The sequence below is a fragment of the Zonotrichia leucophrys genome, chromosome 10, assembly GCF_028769735.1.
Source record: "Zonotrichia leucophrys gambelii isolate GWCS_2022_RI chromosome 10, RI_Zleu_2.0, whole genome shotgun sequence".
Lineage (NCBI taxonomy): Eukaryota > Metazoa > Chordata > Aves > Passeriformes > Passerellidae > Zonotrichia > Zonotrichia leucophrys.
Genome location: NC_088180.1, coordinates 17,081,980 through 17,102,447, shown reverse-complemented (window position 1 = coordinate 17,102,447; position 20,468 = coordinate 17,081,980). Strand labels below are relative to the sequence as shown.

General features: G+C 46.3%; 1 protein-coding gene across 1 annotated transcript in view; it reads left to right on the top strand.

Annotated features, from left to right (window-relative positions):
* ADAMTS17 (ADAM metallopeptidase with thrombospondin type 1 motif 17) overlaps positions 1 to 10,940 on the top strand; it is a 155,991-nt gene extending 145,051 nt beyond the window's left edge. The window contains exons 22-23 of the mRNA XM_064722306.1: positions 4,407 to 4,584; positions 6,708 to 10,940. Coding sequence (XP_064578376.1) covers positions 4,407 to 4,584; positions 6,708 to 6,859 — 330 coding nt within the window. The 3' untranslated portion in view covers positions 6,860 to 10,940. The remainder of the gene's footprint in view (positions 1 to 4,406; positions 4,585 to 6,707) is intronic.
* The last annotated feature ends 9,528 nt before the right edge of the window (positions 10,941 to 20,468 follow it).

Genomic DNA, 20,468 nt, shown 5'->3' with positions numbered 1-20,468 from the left:
ATACTGAGTCAGAAGGGTATGCATTTTTTTCTTCTTGGCTAAATTAAACAAATCAGTCATTTCACAAAAGTTTCCAAGTGAAAGATTGTTGTAAGCAAGACCAGATATGTTCTTTTACAGATCTGGGGTTCAAAAAGAAGAAAAAAAAAGAAAGAAAAGAACAAGGAAGCTTGAAAAACAGCTTACAGTTTGCTTTGGGCTAATTAGATCTTATCTGTGAAAAGACAGTAATTTCTTTCTTTAGCATGATGCCATGGTGAAAGTTGACCTGGTGTTTATGAAAGCATATTGCATGCTGCTTTTCAGCTAGAGCTGTGGGGTTTAAAGGAGTGATCCTCATAAAAAGCCTGATGTGAAGGTGTGTGGAGCACTGGCTCTCAGAGCACACATGTGTGTGCTATTAAGGTCCCGGGAAGGGAGCAATTACAGGACCTTTGTCATTCATCTCAGATGCTGTGTTAGAATGTTTTTAATAGGAACTTCTCTTGCTTTCTTTCTGACTTTCATAGAGGTAAGGAATAAGACCCCCGAGGGGAAAAACACTCTACCCTAACGCCTTGAATGCTTGAACTCTGAAGTCAGTAAAGCATGACTCTGTCTCTCAATATTGGAGCTTTAGCCATGGTGTTATCCTTGGCTCCAGCAACTTCCAGCAAACTGGGGGCAAACCAGTATCTTTAAACATCAGATGCCTGCAGACTGATGAATAAAGAGAAAACCCCATCTTGCCTGCAGCTGACTTGTGACAGTCATCTAGAACTGGATCTCCCTGTGACAGATCAGCCCTCTCTGTGCTGCAGTGTGCTCAGGATTGGCTGGAGGGATGCTGTGACCTCCTGCTTCTGCTGGGAAAAGTTTCTTACAAAAAATATTTTTACGTCTATCCCTTGGAGGTTAGAAAAGTGACATTTCTGAAGGTGTCCTGGGGTCTGAAATGTATCCCAGCATCCCAGGAGCCCTCAGCAATGATCCATTATCCCATTCAGTCCTGAACCTGAGTCTGTGCTAGTAAATCTGTACCTTTTCTGCCCCCATTAAGCCTCAACAGAGAGATTCTTTGGACTCTCTGTTGTGCTGCCCAACAGCAGCCCTGCCCTGGCTTAAGTCATTCTCATTCCCCTCTCTTTCTCTGCTATCTTTTGTAGACCAGGAGTTGATGAAGGCCCTGACAGATCTCAGCACTTTCTGTAAATTCATTCTATTTTAATACCTCTTATTCTCCTGAGGCATTTGCTTTCAAAGCAATTAGACATCTGTCAGCACCTTTGCTAGATTTCAAGCTTTCATATCAGTATCCTAAGGTGGAAATAGCATTCCAGTTGAAAAATCATAGCTTGCTCCTAAGGTTAGAGTTTTTCAGTGAGTAAATCTTCTTTAAGCTGTTGAATGCAGCTGCTGCCTTGACAATTTGTGAGTTTATTTCCTTCTGGATATCCCCACTGGCTTGCATGTTACTGCCAAGGAATGTGAGTGCAGGCATTTTTGTCTTGCTTTGCCTTCCTAAGCAGTGTTTGAACTGGGAGTTACAGGGGCTCTCATTAGCTTCACTTTTTGTAGCTGTTCATTAACCACTTCAATTTTACAGTGCTGAGCAACCCTTTGATCTTTGCATGGGGGTGGATTTCCAGTTTACTGTGCTTGTGTTGTCAGTTTATGGCATTATGGTTAAATTCTGTGCATTTTGCACGTGCGTTTTGATGATGGTGGCACCACTGGCAGTGCCTGGTGGAAAGGAAAATCCACTTCTGCCTTTGGCACCAGCATCTCTGCTCAACCCCTTGTCCCAGCCCCAGCTTCCCAGAGGAGGCACATTGCTGGGGGGTCTTCTCTGCTGGATCCAGCCCTGAAAATTGTTCTGTGGATTTGGTTCCTTGCTCCACAAACATTTGGGAACAGAGAGTCCATAGCAGTGCATTTAGCTGTCCAGAGAAGGAGAGAAGGTATTTATGAGAATTTGCTGTGCAGTTGGAGTTTGATTTTTATGCCTCTTTTAATGATGTCCTCTTCCAATAGTGCAGCATGAGTAACAATTCCCCCTTTGTATGTATTTTGTATCTATTCCTATTTCCTATTGAAATTCCTAGGAAAGAAACTATCCAAGTACCGAGTTGAAAATTTCGTCTTAAAATAAGCCAGATGTCCAACCTTCCTTTAGCTGCCAAGCCCTAAAGAGTTCAAGAAAGATGTTAAAATCTGTCTTCCTGGCTGTGAAAAACTAATTGCATAGCATAGGTGATGATCCCAGTCTCCCAGGAGAAGGAATAAAACTGCTTCAGGCAAAAGCTCTGCTGTTATTTGTCTGAGGATTGGAGCTGGCAGTGTCTGTGGAAAAAAGTTTCACTGCTTGCCCTCCTTGCTGCTTAACAAATGCAGAGACAGGAACACAGATAAAGGTGGGTGAGTGTTTGTGTGTTGGTATCTGAAAACTTCATTCACCTTATGAGAAAAATGCTGGTTTTGTCCTCTTTTCCCTTCTTTCTCCCTGTGTCCCCCCTGTTAAGAGCACAGGGAGTGCTTAAAAGCCAGAGAGGTTTCAGGCTCACTGTTGCAATCATGTGGAGGAAGCCCATGGCCTGAGTTATTTAATGCCTGTGTGATAACAGCAATTCTGTTTGCAAAATGGATGTACAATTCCCCTCCCAAAGCAAGGAGTTTGGGGAGGATTAAGATTAGTAAAGCACTGTGAAGACTAAAAGTGCCACTGAATCCTGGGGATTAAAGGTTCCATTTGACTGCTGAAGTGGAAGGGCCTAATAGTTGCATTTATCAGGATGAAAATAGTTCACTTTAAATCCAGTGGCTGTGCCTGACTGGCTTCCAGGCTGGTGGAAGTCACTGAGGGCACTCAGTGCTGGGAAAGAGCTGAGGGACACACAAAACTAATGTAATGCCCAGACCTCACTGCATAAATTCAGATTGTGAAGGGGATTTACATCAGGAACTTTAATTCCTGATTTTTGGAATAGCTCACTGTAGAGCAGGAGAAGGGTTCATTCAGCATAATCCTAAATACTATAACCATTGCTGAGGTAGTATTTGATAGTGGTGAATTTTTTATTGAAATTCAACACCTGAAAAATCTAAGTGTAAAAATATCTGTCATAAAATGGTGTGCTGAACCTAAATTGAAATAAGAAGATTGTAAAGGAGAAAACCCAAACAGCAAAGACTTCTAGTGGTACTTCAGACCAAAATGACCAAAGCTTTGCTGTACTCATCCCCTTGGATGTGGAGGTGGAGCCCTGTGTGCATCCACATGTTCTGCCCTTGGTCTCACAAGCATCCACCCTGCACACACAGGATTTGTGACTGAACTTCAGTCCAGCCTCAGTGATGCCCAACTCCTGAACCTCTCCAGTGTTTGGCGTCTCTCTTTTGAGAATTGCCTCTCTGAGGTGATGGAGGTTTTCAGGGAGAAAGCTCCAATGCCCTGACTTTGGTGAGGAACAGCCGAGGACAGAAAACATGACCTTTTTAAACATCATTCTGTTGATACCTCCTGGGCTTTCCCTCACCTCCTCCTCGCCCCCATCGTTTGCTTGTGTGTGGCTTTAGCAGAAACAGGAATCTTACCCAAGTCTTGCAAGCCATTGTTTCTTTATGTTAAATACAAGGTTCTTTTATTGACTCCAGCTGCTGCACCTCCCTGTGCTCACTGTGTTTGCTTTATTAAAATTGAACAGCGTGCAAGTAGGACATTGTAAATCACAAGTGACTGGGCCAGAGGAAGAGGGAGGGAGAGGGAGGGACTCTGACTGTATGACAACAAAGAGAGCACATGAACAGGCTGGGCCTCCTGGCTAATAGCAGCCAAAACTCATGAGTACAATTTGCAATTGCTCCCAGGAGGACAGGCAAGGGCCAGACAGTTAGCAGGGATAGATGGGAGTGAAAATGGAATACCTGATGTGTTCTCTCCAGAACAGAGCTTCTCAGGGCTCTGGGTATGCAGGATCTGCCAGCCTTTACTGGAATCCTGGGTTTATCTGATGTCAGTGCCTGGCTGTGGAGGGAGCCTTGTTAGACCATCCAAGTCTTGGAGAGGGCTTTTAAACCAAGAACCACCCTTGCAGAAAGGGAGGTGGAAGCTGCTGGTCCATAATTCAGCATTACACATTTTTCAGCTTTGCCGCTTCATGACTGGTGGGGGGAATTGCATTTTTGTCTGCTTGAGCCCCATGGGCATCCACAGGGGACAGTCAGAGTAGGTAGAAAGACAAGAGGTTCCTTCCCTGTGCCAGGAGAGCTCCTCTGCTCACAGAAGGTGCAAAACCATCACGGACAGGGCAGCAGCCACACGGAGTGTCCCAGGCTGCCACGGTGCCCCAGCTGGGAGCCCTCAGCAGCACAGCAGCAGTGACCTGGCTGTGCTGTGCCGTGTGAGCTCAGTGTGCTCTCTCCTGCAGTGCTCCTCCACGTGCGGCAAGGGGCTGCAGTCCCGGGTGGTGCAGTGCATGCACAAGGTGACCGGGCGCCACGGCAGCGAGTGCCCCGCGCTGGCCAAGCCCGCAGCCTACAGGCAGTGCCACCAGGAGGTCTGCAACGACAGGATCAACGTCAACACCATCACCTCGCCCCGGCTCGGTGAGTCAGGGCCCTGGGGGGAGGGTGCCGGCTGCCCAGGGGGCTGCGGTGATAGCTGGGGACAGAAACGGGGAGAGGCTCAGCCAGACTCCAGCCTAAATGTGGGTAGGTCCTGTCTGAGCCCTGCCTCAGGCTGTGCCTGGATGGAGTGCTTGGCATGGCAGAGGATGGAGCTGAGAGCAGCAGGAGCACACAAATGGTGGGTAATTGATTGGATTGATTGATTGATTGATTGATTGATCACAGGTGAGGGAGCTGGCAGGTGCATTGTTCTCCATCACAAACCCTTCCACACGCTGCCTGTGCTGCAGTGAGTGTGAAGTAGGATCATTTATTCATGGTGCCCCAAGAAAATACAAAACCCTGACAGGTGGTTTGATGGATTCATTTGCCCAGAGGGGCAAGAGAGCATCCAGCCTCTTCCTGACCCTGTGATTTTCTGTCACTGTCCTCCTCCTCACCCTCCCTGCATTCCTTGTGTCCCTGGCTGGGATGGGAATATGGTGATAACCATCTGTCTCCTGAAACACCTAACACTGTACTTAAGACATGCCACTAATTAAGAATGCCTCTGTTAATACGAATTTGTGGGGATCTCATGATTTTCCACATTGGTTTATAAGGGGACAAAAATATAAATATACTAAATATATATTTTTCCGAACTTCAGCCCTGTGTGTCCCCCTGCAGCTCCAAGAACCAAGTTGGTTTCTTTACATTTCACACATCATCACCAGTAAGATGAAGCTAAATTGAGGCATCAGCTACACTGACCCAGCCTCATGGGTGCCTCCTGTCCCCTTTTGGTAGAAGAGTTGTAAACAAGAAAATGTTACCAGAAAGAGCAGCTTCCTCTCTCACATCTGAGCTGATCTTACAGGCTAATAAACCTCCAACACACATGAAAACACAGAGCTGCTAAATAAAAAAGAGCCATTTTCTAATAATGCTGTCCAGTATTAAATAACACTTTAACTAGGACTGGACTTGAAGCTTCTGAACTGAAATTTGTTCCCCAAAAGTTTAACAGATGTTTTAAGAGAAAATAGGGAGTTTCATTCTTGCAAATGCACTCATGCTGAGGGGTTCCTGTCCTCTCTTGGTATGAGGGTACTTCCCAGATATTTTAGCGCTAAGAGCATAGTGGAAGGAAAACATTTCATTTGAGAAGTAAGCCCTTGATACACTGATGAGACAAGAATTCCATCCTAATTCACGTTTTAGGACAAAGCAATAAAATGCTCATGTGTTTAGAAGACTGTCCCTGCTGAAAATAATCTGCAAGCAATTTGGGATGCTTTTGTTTCTAAACCAGGCTTGGAATCACCAGAGCCAGAAACTATGATAGTTGATATTAGTGGGAAGACATATCATTGAGTGTTTTGCTCTTTTTGCTTATAAACAATTCTAATTGGATTATCTTTAAACAGAATTTTCTCTTTTCTGCAATGGAAGCAAACAAAAAAAAAGTCAGAAAAAAATCCCAGTAGTCTACAGACCCCATGCTGCCTTGCCTCTACTTCAGAATGGTTTTTTGTCTTGGATAACACTTCCAAAAATATCTCAGTGTGGAGTTCACCTCACCTGGCTTTTATGTCCGTGTCCACTGTCTCTCATTGATGACACATTCAGAGGGATTTATCCTGTCACTTCTTTCCTGTCTTCCTTCACAACCTATGAGGGACCTTGGACCTCTGAAACATAGTCCTGGCCTTGTTTGTGGCTTAGTTTCTTTTATGTGAACTCTCCCATCTCAGGTTCATAAGCTCTGTCTCAGGTGTTCTTGCCAGGTGTGTGATTTATTCATCTCCATCCCCTTGTCTGCCGTGTGGAGTTCATGCCCTTAAATCTGGGCTGCGTCTTTGGGTGTTTTGTTCATCCAGGCCTGTTTGCCTCTGAGACAAAACAGGTGCAACAGGAGGAGGTTTGCACTCCCCATTCATGTGCAGGGAAGGAAGGAAGCCCTTCCAGAGCCTGAGATTTTGGCAGAGAGAACCTCACCTGCTCTCCAGTGCCGGCGGCGAGCGTGGCCCTCCCTCCCCTGGGCTGCAGGGCTTTGGTCACACCTGCAGTGCTGTTCCCTGGCTAACCTGGCAGTTTCTCCTTTCTTGTCTCCTCCCAAGCTGCCCTCACCTACAAGTGCACGGGGGACCAGTGGACAGTGTACTGCAGGGTGATCCGGGAGAAGAACCTGTGCCAGGACATGCGGTGGTACCAGCGCTGCTGCCAGACCTGCAGAGACTTTTATGCAAACAAGATGCAGCAGAAGAGTTAATGAAGCTGTGCCTCTCCTTAGAGTCTTCCAGCTGTTTGTATGGAAATCACAGACTAGTAGGTCTGAGTACTGGAACTTCATGAGTTGCTACAGCGTGGTGGATCCCAAAGCACACCTAATGAGACTTGAAACTAATCCTACAGACTGGATACCAAAGTCATCTGCTCATCCACCTTAAAAAAACACACAGAAAGGGTCATCTCAAGGAGCCAATCATTTCTGAATATTTTGACATCCTCACATTTTTCCTTAATGCTTTTTTAATATTTTAAATCACCAGCCACTGGATGGCTTGCTACCATTAAAGAAAAGGACAAGAGTTGCAAAGTGATTACATTGGATAAGGTTATGGGTACCTCCATGGAGGAAGGCCTCTGGCAAAATAATTCAGCAAAGGTAGAGACATTACTTAATCTTTTAATCTTGGCTTTTATCTGTTGTTTTCAATTCCCAGCAGTTATCCCACTGCAGAGTGGGCTTGGAGGGACGTGCATCAATGAAAGGCTTAGTTTAAGGAGAGGATTTTCTGTAAAAGCTCGTGAAAACTGATAGCAGAGGATGGACATCTCTGAATTTCCTACAGAAAACTCAGTATAATTATATCCAACATTCCAAGTCATATTTTTAGAGCCACTAATAGGGAGTGCTTTTCCTTCTAATTTTAAAAAACAATCCTCTCTGTCTTTTCCCCAGAATAATAGAGTTCCTTTTATGAAACCTAATTTTTTCTCGGAGCTTAATGAAATGGAAGCTTATTAACAGCCATAGATAGTTACTTTTAAACAAGAACCATTTACATGAGATGGGAGAAGCCAGAAATCATTTCATCCAGTAGAGCTCACTGAGGGATTGCTTGGCCTGAGCTCTCTCCAATTTTTAGAAGTCAATCAGATAATGAGACTGTTGGTTCTTATAAGAGGACTGTGAAACTGGATAGGGTTGGAACAGAAACTGAATTTGGAACAGTCTTTGTGAAAAGGATGTAGTGGGGAGCAGAACAGGTGTTTTCTATCTCTGGGCTCTTTTACACAGCTGAGGTTATGTAGCTTTTGGAGTAAGCAGAAGTAGCCAGGGATGCAAGACATTCAGAGTGTAACCTGGAGCTTGTGGGAAGCCAAGGGCTCAGACTTCCACTGCTGTCTTTGAATGCTCCCTGTGTCACTTGTGTGGTGCTGTCAGGTTTGGTGCTATAGGTTTGGTGCTGTCAGAGCACTTACAGGTGCTGCACACACAGTAATCTCTGCCATGTCTCTGCACTTTAAACCAGGCTCCTCTCTGTGATGTGAGACTTGAAACAGGAGCTCTGCCCAGGGCAGGCCTTGTCCCCTCCCTTGTCACACACATCAGTGTCTCCCCATCACATCTTGCTCCAACAAGCATCATTCCCTTGCCAGGGCCCAAGGCCATGGTGGAGTTTCAGCCCCCTCCTGGTGACAGGAGCAGCCCTTTGGATAATTGCAGCTTTGTGAGTTCAAAGCTCTGGAACTGCGTGGGACTGTTTGACTCCTGGGAGCTGAGCACAGAGCCAAGCCCAGCTGCTCCCCCAGCCCCTGGGCCAGGCTGCCTGGCAGCTCTCACCTGGCCCCAGGTTGTCTTTGTTGCTGTTGTTTCTTTTTGTCAATGCAAGGAAGGACAAAGACTCTGAGTACCTAACATGTCTTTAAAGCAATTTTTGCTTAGTACCATTCTTTCCATATCCAGGACCTCACTGGAATAACCTATTAGCATTTTATTTAAGGGCTAAATTTTTCAAGCACAGGGAGATAATGGTCATCAACAGACTGACCCTGTGTGGGCTTCACATTTACATCTGTGCTTGTAAGTGTGCAAATGAGTGTGTATGCACCAGGGCTGGCCTGATGCACAAGGACACATTTGCACACCTTTTTTCTTCAAGTGCCTGTCTCAAACAGATCTGCTTTCCAATGCCTCAGATGATTTTCTCTATCAGGGAAATGATTCCAGCTTGGTTTTTGTTATACTGGATTTTTTTTTTTTTTTTTTGCAATTTATAATCTGGATTAGACCTCCTTTTTCTGTTATTCCCACCCTGCTGCCCAGCCCAGAGGTTGTGTAAGTACTTGGCAAGTAATCAAGGGAAAATTGCTGGAGGGGGTGACAGGGGGAAGATTTAGACAAAACCAGGTGATACCCAATTAGGCAAATTAACGGGTAGAAGAACTGCTAATGAGAAAGTTCCAAGAGATCAGACAGAGCCCAGAGGACCTGGTTTATGTTCTTAACCCACAGTGGTGTTTCCCCTTTAGCCTGCAGTGACACTGGGACTGTCCTTGCTGCCTCCCTGCCCCACAGCCACCCCTGACACCCCTCACTCCGTTTGGAATTTGCTGTTTTCTTCTCATGGGCAACATTTTCTCTGTTACCTTGGCAGAATTGTGTGAATTATCATTGCTGGGAATCAAAGGTGCTTCTCCACAGCAGGAACATTTTCCTTCTGGTGCTGATCTGTGACCCTCTCTAGGCAAAAGGTAGGACATAGGAGAGGAAGGATTTTAGGGTTTGTGGTTTTCAGTAATAATTCACTGCTGGCCAGAGCAGAGTTGCTAGGCTGGTGAGACCTCTGGCCTGACCCAGAACCATTTGGGTTCTGGACCCAAAGGACACTTGGGTCTGAGTTCTAGGTCCTACCTAAGGAAACAGGAATTTACAAGAATTTTTTTCAACTGTATGAGCACTGAGAAAAAACCACCTCACTTGCTCTCACAGCTCACAGATTAGCATGCATCAACCTTTTATTTTTTATATCAACCCCCCAACATTATTAAGAACTGATGGCACAACACAGCTCCATTTTATTCAATTATCTTACTTCACATGGTGACAACTATCACATCACATAACAGCCAGAAAAATAATAACAAAAAAAAATGTAATTCTGTTCAATATTCCTGCACTTCTGGTTTTTATCACTGTATAGGAGCTTCACAATGAAGTCACAGCTATGCTCTGCCCTCAGTTCCCACATTCTGGTGAAAACAAAAGCTGTTTGTTTCAGTGTATCTACAACAATACTTCTCTTAGTTGTTCATAAGAGATTGATGCTCTTTTGATTACAGTGGTGGTATTTCCATATTGTAAACAATATTCTGTACTGTTACTAAAGTACTGTACATTTCTAGTTGCACAATTGTGTTATTGAGTGTAGATTCTCACTATCTCATGTATGGTGCTATTTTTTGTTGGTGGAAAAGAATCTTAGCAGTTGATTATTGCTTAATATTTTATTATAATACAGGGATATATTCTCCATGGCAATAATATCATTTAAGTTTTCTCATTACAGAGTGAAATGTATATATTTTTCCATTAGCTAATTTGCATATGTACTGTATCCATGGTAATTTTCTTCTTGGTGCTGGTTATAAATAGAAAAAGATAAAAAACAGTCAAACTGAATGGAACCAGTTGTAAATGAAAGCCAAAAAAAGAAAAAAGTATCATTCCATTTTGAACAAATTGAATATGTGGAATAATAAATTTATTTTTTCCATAACAACTTTAATAAGGTTTCTGAACTTGAAGCAAAAATACAAAGCAAACCCAAAGCATGGAAATGAAGAGAAAGGAGTGAAGCTGTAAGTGGTACATTATGCATCTGTGTAATACTGGACTGAGACTGGGATTTGGATAAATCCAAGCCAACTGTTTAATTGCTGTGGTCGGTGGAAAAGCTCATTTGGCAGTAAAATTCTGGCACCTCAGAGTACTCAGTGTGCTAAAAACCAAGAAATGATGGGTCTTGTCCTGGTCAGGTTGCAAAATAAAGCACGGGGATGTTAACACCTGAATGATGCCTTGCCAGGTCTGTGGTCAGTGACACAAGAGTAGAAAATTCCTGTGTGGGAAGAGCTTGCCAGGCTGTGTTTGGGATATCTGTGGGGAGGGGAGCTCCTGCCTGGGGAGAGGGATGTTCTGAGGGTGCTTTTGGGGAAGGTTGTTCTTGCTGTGCCTCAGCTCCACAGGCACCCCCTGACAATGAGCAGTGCTGAGCATGTGGAAATTTATACTGGAGCAAAACAATCCCATCCATTGGGAAGGTACTGCATAACCGAGCTGCACTCTCCCCTGGTGTGAAATAAACAGAATTACTTCAGTGCCACGTGTTTTGGATGTCTTTGTTGTGGGCACTGGCCAGAATGTTTGTACTGTTAGCTGCCCCCAGCAGGGTGAAGGTTGTTTCTGCAGTCAGATACACCTGTAGGATCCTCTCCCAGCCTGCCTTACAGAGATGCCATCATCTGTATCCCACTCCAGCTCAATTCTTGTTAAAAGGGCACTTGGAGGTGGCAGCAGCATCTTTCTAAAGCAGCCTTAAAAACCCAGGACCATGGTGGAATGGTGGACTTGGCACTGCTGGGTTGGACTTGGTGATCTTGTTATAAAATCTATGAAAGCAGAGTTGGTGTGAGAGCCCTCCTCCCACAATGATTTCCAGAAATGGAGTTTATGCTTTAATAGCAAAGCTCATTTCCTGATCTCACCCAGGGTTCATGGCACAGCACTGATGGGCTTCTGAGGCAGCCTTGGGAGATCAGCCCAGTGCCAGCCTGCACAGGACCCTTCACAGCAGCACTGCAGAGCCTCCCTCCAAGTGTGCTGTGCATTAACACATCATCCTGTTTGTGCCTTGCCTGCAGTCAACATCTGATTGCAATTGTTGACCTGTTTGAACAATAAAACCTAGCTCTGAGCCTGGGAAGCCAAAGGGCTTTGCATTAAGCTGGGCTATGGCAGTGGGTGGGAGGGGTGTAAGGAATGCTGTCATACATTTGGCTTGAAATGTTCCTGGTATGTGCCAATACCTCTGCTAGAAATCCAGCAGGATTATATACTTACTTTGCCTATTTTGCATGTAGCCATTTGCTGTTTCTCTCATTCCTAATCCCCATTTCTACCCAAGCCATTGCCCTTCCCTGTGAGCTCAGTTGTGTTTTTTTGTCTAAGACACCTCAGCCAAGGTCACTAAAGGCAGTGGGGTCAGAGGGCTCTGGTGCTGTGGCACAGAAGGATCAGGAGGAAAGTAAAATCCCTCCTCCCCTCCTTGGAGGTCACTTCTGCCTCCCGCAACCCCACCTGCTCCCTTCACTCTCCTGGTGTCCATGGCAGCCTCAGCTGTCTCTTGCAGCAAGCTGGCAGCACCCTGCTTGCTCTGGAAGGAATTTGCCTTCCAAAATGTGGAGCACTTTATCCCCACATCAGCTCACTGAGTACCACTGCTGAGGGCTCTGCTCTGTGGTAGAGTGAAAACCAAATGTTCCTTTGTGCTTTCCCCACCACCACATGGAGCATCTCCATGGGGAAAGGGATGTTTTCTCCTTGCTGGAGGGTGTCAGTGCAAACACCAGTGTGCTGTGCAGCTCCAGGCAAAGAAGATCCATGCCAGATGTGCTCCCAGTCCATGCACTCACACTTCTGATGGTGTCAGGAAGAATGGGATGGGATGCTGCTCTCCATGTGGCCTGGAATGGAGGAAAACACTCATTTTTCACCAGGAGAGCACTGGCAGCTCCCCAGTCTGCAGGGTTGGCTCCACCACGCCACAAACCACCTGAAGGATCTCTGACAGCTCTCTGGAAGGTCACTGCACACTACAGCACCACTGGAGCCTTTCTGGAGACAGGGAGTGAAAGTACTTGGACTGCTGAAGGACTGGTGAAAAAGGGGAATCCTCTAACAGAGTCTTCATGTTGCACCAAGATCAGTGCAGCCTGCCCAGCAAAACCAGACAAGCCATTCTTGGGTTGGACTTCATTCATGTTCTTAGAAAAGACATTATTTGAATGTTTTTCAGCTCCCATTTCTTTCCCCAGCTCTGCACTTTTCCCCTTGATTTTGTCTCTGATGACAAAAGGACCCAACCAGACTGCAGCTTTGTTTGGCACCAAACTTCCCTCCTGAGATGATCACACAAGAAGCCTTTTATCGCTCTGGGGGCTCTGAGCCAGAGCTGCTCGTGGTGGAAGTGGCTGGGACTGTAACCCCAGGCTGTGGTGGGATGAGAGTCAAGCTCAGGCTGTCAGCAAGGGGACCTGCAGCAATTCCCTGCCAGGACTCATCTGAACTCCTGAGCCTGCTTCCTCCAGTGCTGCTCTCATTCAGAAAAAGGTATGAAATCCACATCTAGACTGAATTTAAAGAATAAAATAGAAATCCTGTCCAGAATCATGGTCTCACTCCTCAGAAAATCACTACAAATTGAACCTCCCCTGTTCCCCACTGCTCAATAACATCATTTGGTTTTCTCACAGAGCTGGTGCCTCCTGTGCTGTGCTGGCTTCAGCACTGTCAGCTCTGTTCCCTGCCCAGGTTTGTGTTGAAGAAGAAGGGCCCTGCTGGAATTCTGGAATTCTGCTCTCCTCAGGCATCATCACCCTGCAGCTGCTCTCGCTTGTGGCTTCTTCCCCCATCACATCACTGGCCAGCAATGCCTTGAGGAGGGGACAGTCACACTGAGCCCAAGAAATGCTGTCAGCCACATTTCCCAGAGGGTAAGGAAGATTCCATCTCTTTCTTTCTTGTTTTATTAATTTTTTTCCTAACCATGTTTTGCTAAAGAGAAATTTTAAAGGGGAAAAAGGAAAATTCACATTATTGTGTAGGCAGGATAGAAAAGAGCTTTCTGTGGGTATTCATGTGCCATTCTCCCTGCAACAACAACTCTGCCTGTGCTGTGGCTGCCTGAGTGTTCAGCAGGGGTGGTTTTGCAGCAGCTGTGTGCACAGTACCTTCCATCACAAGCCCTGTTCCCTGGCTGTCCCCACGGCTCAGTTTATTTGTGTGCAAGGCAGCTGAGAGGTTATCGAGCTTCCCATCAGCTGTACAAACTCACAGCAGCCCCAGCTCTGTGGGTGTCCCTTTCTGAGAGCTGCACTTGGGGGTAATCAGCTCTGGGGCAGCTCCTAGCAAAGATCTGCTCCTTCTGCAGGGGAGTTGCTGCCTGTGCTTGTGCCACAAGCTATGGGGGATCTGTAGCCATATGTGTAAGAAAGAAAAAGCTTATTTGTTTGTTTTCAGCCTCCCCATAGGATGGTTCTAAAAGCAGAAGTGTCCTTCACTATGGGGAAAAAAGAGATAAAATTGACAAAAACACCCTCATATTTGTCAAAATTTTTGTAGATGTTTTTCAGGGTATCACTAAATCCTGCCAGGCACCTCCCTTTCCTCTCCTGCCTTCCCCAAATGCTTCCATTTTTGGCTAAAAAATCCCAAGTTTGGGATTTTTGGACCAACAATGTCAGCCAAAACCCAGGCTCTCTTCTCTAATTTTTCCACTTAATTTTTCAACTATCTTCTGGCAAAGCAGAAGCACTGTTTTGATGGAAAGTTTTTCAACCAGCTCTGCTCATTAATTTCTGCCAGCAGTCACAGAACAGTGCATCTTGCAGGAGAGAGTGTCTGAAGGGCCCAGTGTGAGGCAGGAATGAGTAACACTCCTCTCCCAGCTCTGTGCCCCAGCCAGCTCCCTGCTCCTAATGAGAGACATCTTTCTAGAGAGGCTTCCAGCCTAAATCTCTCTTGGCAAGTCAGCTCAGTAACTCAGGTACTTTGCCAGGTTAGAGGAAGATGTGGGTGGGCACAGAAGGATCTGCTCTGAGCAAAGGAGCCTGGGACTCTGAGGAGCCACATTGTCCATCCCTTATCTGCTTGGACTCATTTTGGACTCCTGCAGGCAAGCAGCAGTTGGCAGGGAAGGCTGGGGAGGTGGGGCTGGTCCAGCTCCCTTTCAAGGCTGGTTTCAGTGTGCTGCAATGGTGATGTTCAATAACCAGCAGCTGAGCCAGGCACAGCCATGAGCTGTGTCCATGGAGCCCTGAGATCCGCAGGGACAAGATCCTGAAGTGGCTGCAATGACACCAGCACATCCCTGCTGTGTGTCTGTTACCCATCTGTCCATGAGGAAGGGATTTTTTGCACTGAGCTCAAGGGAAGCCCAGCTCCTCTCACTTTTGGGTTCCTGTGATGACAGGAGCCTGGGAGGCAAAGAAGGAAGATGTTCTTATAGAGTAGCCAAATTTTTCAGTGTTTGGCCTCAGCAGCCAAAGGATCATCTGCCCATTGGCTGCATGGACAATCTCCTCAGGGAAAAGCCATCCATCCACAGTCCCTGACATTTGCAAAGTGCTCTGAGATCTTTCAGTGAAAGATCTTTTAGATGTGTAAAACTTTACAGCCTTTCTCTGACCATGACTGATTTTAGGGGGTTAACTTAGGAACAGGAAATACAGTGACTAAAGGAAAGCCATTAATATTAAATTCTACCCTTTGCCAGATTGTCTTGTGTTATCTTTGCTCTTTCATGAAATATTTTCCAGTTTTCCTCGCAGGGCATTCCTTACAGGGGCAGCAGCTAAGGAGCTGTAACTTGGCACATCTCCACCTGCTTTTCTGTAGCAGTGCACATTTGTGCTCTGGGATTTGAAGAATTTCCTTAGCCTCTAGAATTGATATGCAAACAGTCAGCTGTACAGACATCAATCTGTCCAGTAGACATGCCTTGTGACCTAAGGAATAATACAGGTGGTCAGCACCATGCTGGTGACTCCTGAATTTCTGGAGCAAGCAGAATCGTTTTCCTACGTCAAGAAGACGGGAGGTCCTGTGTACACCCTCGAGTCATCTGCTGTGCTTGACTGATCACAAAACACCCACCAAGATTTCCCTAACAAAGCCCTTCATTTCTGCCAAGGAAAGCAAAGATTTTCAGGAAATGAGAGATGTGACCTTGCCACCTCCCAAACAGCTCGGGGGTCTCAAGATGCTCATCTCAGCAGAGGGATGCTCGTGCCAGAGCAAACGTGGAGCCCTGTGTGGTCAGTGCACAGCTCTCCCAGCACCCCTCCCTCCATCAGCTCTGTTGTGGTAAAAACAGAAGTGGTCAAACTTGGTCTTCTCCTGCCTGTTTGCTGTGCTGCTGTAAGTCCCACTGTGTCCAGGTGCTGCTGTGTGAGCAGGTGTGGAATGAGGGATGTTAAGACTGGGGGAGATGAGTGTTGATAGTTGCATCACCCAGCTCAAACCACTTCCCCCACTCGTGATTTCATCACAGCCAAAAGCTGTGCTTGAGCTGCTGGGCACCCTGTGGGCACCTAAATCCTGAGGGGAAATTTTAAGAGAGAAAGAAATGGCTCCAGAGAGCCCCATAACTCTAAGCAAGTTGTTCATTAGGACCGTCACCATTTCTGTTAAAAATAAGTCCTTCATTTCCCATTGATACTTCTCAGGCTGCAAGGAGAGCCATTCTCCTGCTGCTGGAGGCTCTAGCTGCAGACACAGCCTTGGAAGGGAAGCTGCTCTCATGGCTACAGCAGAGGAATGGGAAGCACGAGATCTGGCATGAAGTGCTGCTCCCATTGAAGCCAGTGGGATGTTTGCCATTGGCTTCAGGGGAAGCCAAGATTTCAGTCTGCAGCCAGATTTGCTGGTGTGCTGTTCTATCCTGAGAGCAGGAGCAGAGAGGGTTCTTGGTTTCCTGATAAAGCCCTTGCTGCTTCAGCTCCCCTGCTGCCTTCTCACCTCACACTGGCCCCTCCCTGCTTTCAAACCTTAGGCCTCTTTCAAAGCCTTGATGGAGAGAATTGTGCATGGTTTGTGCCTGTGGTTTGTCCCATGGTTGGAGCTCTTGGACATCCTCTCCACTGGGAATTGTGGACAGTCCTGGAGAGGGGCATAAGGCAATTAAAACAACAGGACAGGATGGGATAAGAGACTTAGATGAAGTAAAACATACAGGATTTGCTGCATGTAAATCACTGTGTCTTCTTCTCCAGGCAGCAACTTGGATCAGCTCTAGAATTAACTCTGAGTGTTTCAAGAGAGCCTGGAGACATTGTAGAGGTGGTCCAAGGTGGGCTTCCCTGCTTCACACCTTCACACCAACATGTTGGGAAGCTTGATAGTTTAATCAGCATTTTTCCTCATCTCCCTCTTTCAGGGTTAGGTGGGAGCTGAAATGAGTGAGTGATGAGCTGTGGTGCAGGTACTCATGAGCCTGTTAGTGAACCTTTCCCAAATTACACTGATCCCCCTGCCAGCCCAAAGGCTGCTGTGCTGCTGTAGTGGCTTAGGTGTTAATCAGTGCATTATCCAGAGCTCCACAATGTTTGCACACCCAGCACCCATGGGTTGGTGCCCTCCTCTCAAAAGCAGCTGGAGGAAGTGATCACAGAGTCAATCAAGATTCTACCAAGCAGCCCCAATTTGGCCTGTAGAGGTCCAAGCTGTTTTTATTTGAGTGGACACATGGTGGAGCCTCTGCATGCCAAGGAAAAGAAACATTGCAAATAATTCTTGCTCTTCATTTTTATTTCTCCCCGTTTAGGACGGCTCTCTCTGCTCTTCGTGTGGGATTGGTCTCTGCTGCCCCTTTCAGGGAACATCTGTAAGCACATCACATCTGTAAAAAAAGGCAGGAAAGGTTGATCTGCTGGACCAAGAAGTTGTCCTGAATTTCCTCACCTCTCCAAATGCCTCATGTTTGCCAACTTCTGCTCCTGGCCAGCCACAGTTTGTGTTCTCTGGCCACCTGGGACCTGATCTCCTTCCTCTGACACTTCCACAGAGCAGCCCCTGGGAGAGACTTTCTGGTGAGTTGAAACCATGGTGATGTATTTTATCTCCACAAACAAGTTGTTGCAAATGTAGGTGTTTAAAGCTGAGATAATGATCATATAGAGATCCATAGCTAAGAGTTTTACTGTGATTTTCTCCAGAAAGTTAAATGAAAGCTACCCAGAAGTTGAGCTCTGGTGCAGGAGCGCACCCCAGTGTTACCTCTTTAGGCACAAAGATTTTTACAGGCAAAAATACTCTTTGTTCTGATGATAAATGGGGAAGAACAGGGCAGAAAGCAAAGAAAAACCCAAACAATGCCATATTCTCTGCTGACTGCTGGGCTTAGCTCTGCAGCACAATTTCCCATCTCTTCCACATCATTCTGAGATTCCTCCCCAAAAGGGTCTTATCAGTAGATAAGTGGCTGCCTCTGAGCCAACTCTTTTCTTCTGGTTCAGTGGCTGGCACGATGTTTGCATGAACTCTAAACCATCAACTTGTTGCTCTCTGATTTTCTTTGCTGATATGATCCCCACCAGCTCTCACATTTCCTAGGGCAAGCACAATCAAGCACAATCACACAAAACAAATCAGAATAAACAGAATTAGTGCTCATTCTTTCTTAACAACATGCCTGTGGGGGTTTTTGTCTCCCTTAGCAAATTCAATCCAGCTCCTTTCTCTCAAGTTAATTCACTGTAGCTGCTTCCACAGGCTCTGGGTTACAGGTAACAATGAGAGGAGAGGATTGTGCTTTGCTTTGAGCAAGAGCTCAGCATTTGTATGTTTTGCATTTTAAGGAATGGAGTGAGGTGGGGGTTGCTTGATCCACTTCCCACTGATTCTCTGTCGTATTCCCTCTGCTGCTGGTGATGTCCAACCTGGGAACACAAAAGATGGCACTTTGCACCTTTCATCTGCTCATGTGTCCCTTTAATTCTTCTAATGGTTCCTCTTCTTCTTTTTTTGTCTCATATACAGGCTCTGATTTTAGCACTCCAAGCACAGGGCCTGGGATGGCTTTCCCAGGATCCTGGCAGATTTAAAGGCCAATATTGCTCCCATGCACCCACACTGAGGGTGTCCTTGTGGGTGTGACCCTGGAGCCAGCTTCTCATGCAGGACACCAGGGTGAAACTCCCTTCTGGCACCCAGGCCTTGCACCTACAAAGTCTGTGTGGTTGGTGTCTTTGAACATTCCCTGGGACGGTTTCCTGAAGAGAGAGCAGCATTTGGCCCTTGGCTTTTAGGAGAGTTTCCCAACACCAACCTCAAATCAAATGGAAACACTTTCCTCCCGCTTCAGACCAGGACAATGACTGAGGGTGAGGTTTTAAGGCTAATGAAGCTTTTGGTGTGTTTTTTTTCCTCCTGTCAGTTGAGGAGGTCCCTGGCACTATGATAAAAGCCCCCAGTGCCCACTGGGGCTCCTCTCCTTGTGGTGAACGTGCTCCTGAGAGACACAAAGGTTTCCCCAGAAGCACGTTCCCATTCCATGGCTCCAATTAGAGAAGATTTTCTGTGTTTGTTGCTAACAATGTTCTTCCTTGCCTTTGGCTCAGCAGGAACCTGATTAGTGACTTCCCAGGGTCCTTGAAACCCAAGGGAATTAATTTGCCTTTAATTTTGTCCAAGCTGATACTTAGGGGAGCAGCTGGGAACATTGTAAAGCAGCTCCTGGCAGTGAAGAGTCCCAGCACAGCATTCCCCAGAGCCTGGTAGTGATGCTCAGGCTGCCCACCTGAAGCCAGCCCATGCAGGGAGCTGCAGCATTAACCAGGGAAAGACATGGCCCTGCTCCTCTTCCTTTTCCTTACAACAGCTGGGTTTGGCCAGCTGGGCTTTGGTGGTGCCTGGTGACCACACTGTGTTTGTGATACTTTGCTGCTGTTCACAGCTTTTTCCAGTGTTTATTGACAGCCAGACACATCCTTCATTCTCTTGGTGGGTGCTCATCCCAGCTTCCCAGGATCTGGGCTGTCCTGACATGCCAGCATGTTGTGCAGGATTGGGTGAAGCAGTGCATTGCCCTGTAACTCAGGGAACCACTGTGCCATAGGAACCACAATAGCACTGCTTGCCTGGAGACTTGTAGAAAAGCACTTTGAGCTCCTTGGAAGGACCAGGGTAGGTGCAAACCTGTTCTGTTACTCTGGGGTTAAAGGATGTCTGAGATGATGGTTTGAAGTGAAAACAGCAGCCAGCAGAGAAGCTCACACATCCCTAGAGATGCTCACTTCATGGTTTGGGGCATTTTTGGGGGTACTTCACTTCCCAGGAACTGGAAAGGCTGAGCCAGCTTGGGGCTGGGACCCCTCTGCAGGGATTCCATCAGGGCCATGCTCAGCCTTAGCTTTTGCTGTAACAATTACAAGAGATAAAATATCAGTTTTCTCCATTTGCCTCCCCACAAGTTGGTTTAAAGGGAATGAAGGCAGATCCTGCTATAGCTTAGTGCATTACAAGCCAACTCAAATGACTCCCCACTGTCTTTTCATCTCCATGAGACTTTTAATGCCCTAAGTCTTTGCATGTCCTGGCACACAGCCCAATTGAAGCATGAGCTCCAACAGAAGTTTTACATTTAAAGCTGTTCTTTTGGCTTCAGAAATTTGCAGATTGAGGCTGAGAGAAGCAATTCAGCTGTTTACTTGCAGATCTCCACCAGCCCTGCTGTGCTCTTGCCCTCGCCTCGGTCAGAGTTGTGTTAACAGCATTTTCCAATTAAAGTAGCAGCCTCAGTTACAGAAAATGCTTTTCCTATCTGGGAATGTATCTGATTTTACTCTTTTTAAATTACTCACGGAGCACAGGGGTGTTTTGTTTCCCACCCCTTATTATAATTAATCCATCATCATTTCTGGTGACAAGGTTGGCTTTTGTTGGAATTTCTATTTCTTGCCATTTCCATCAGCTTGTGCCAATACCACTCAGACTCCACATTACTGATGATGGGGAGACTGATGTGAGCAGTCAGGAAAATATAGAGTGGACGAGCAATTCCTGAATTTCTGCTCACTCAGAGCAGGAAAAATGA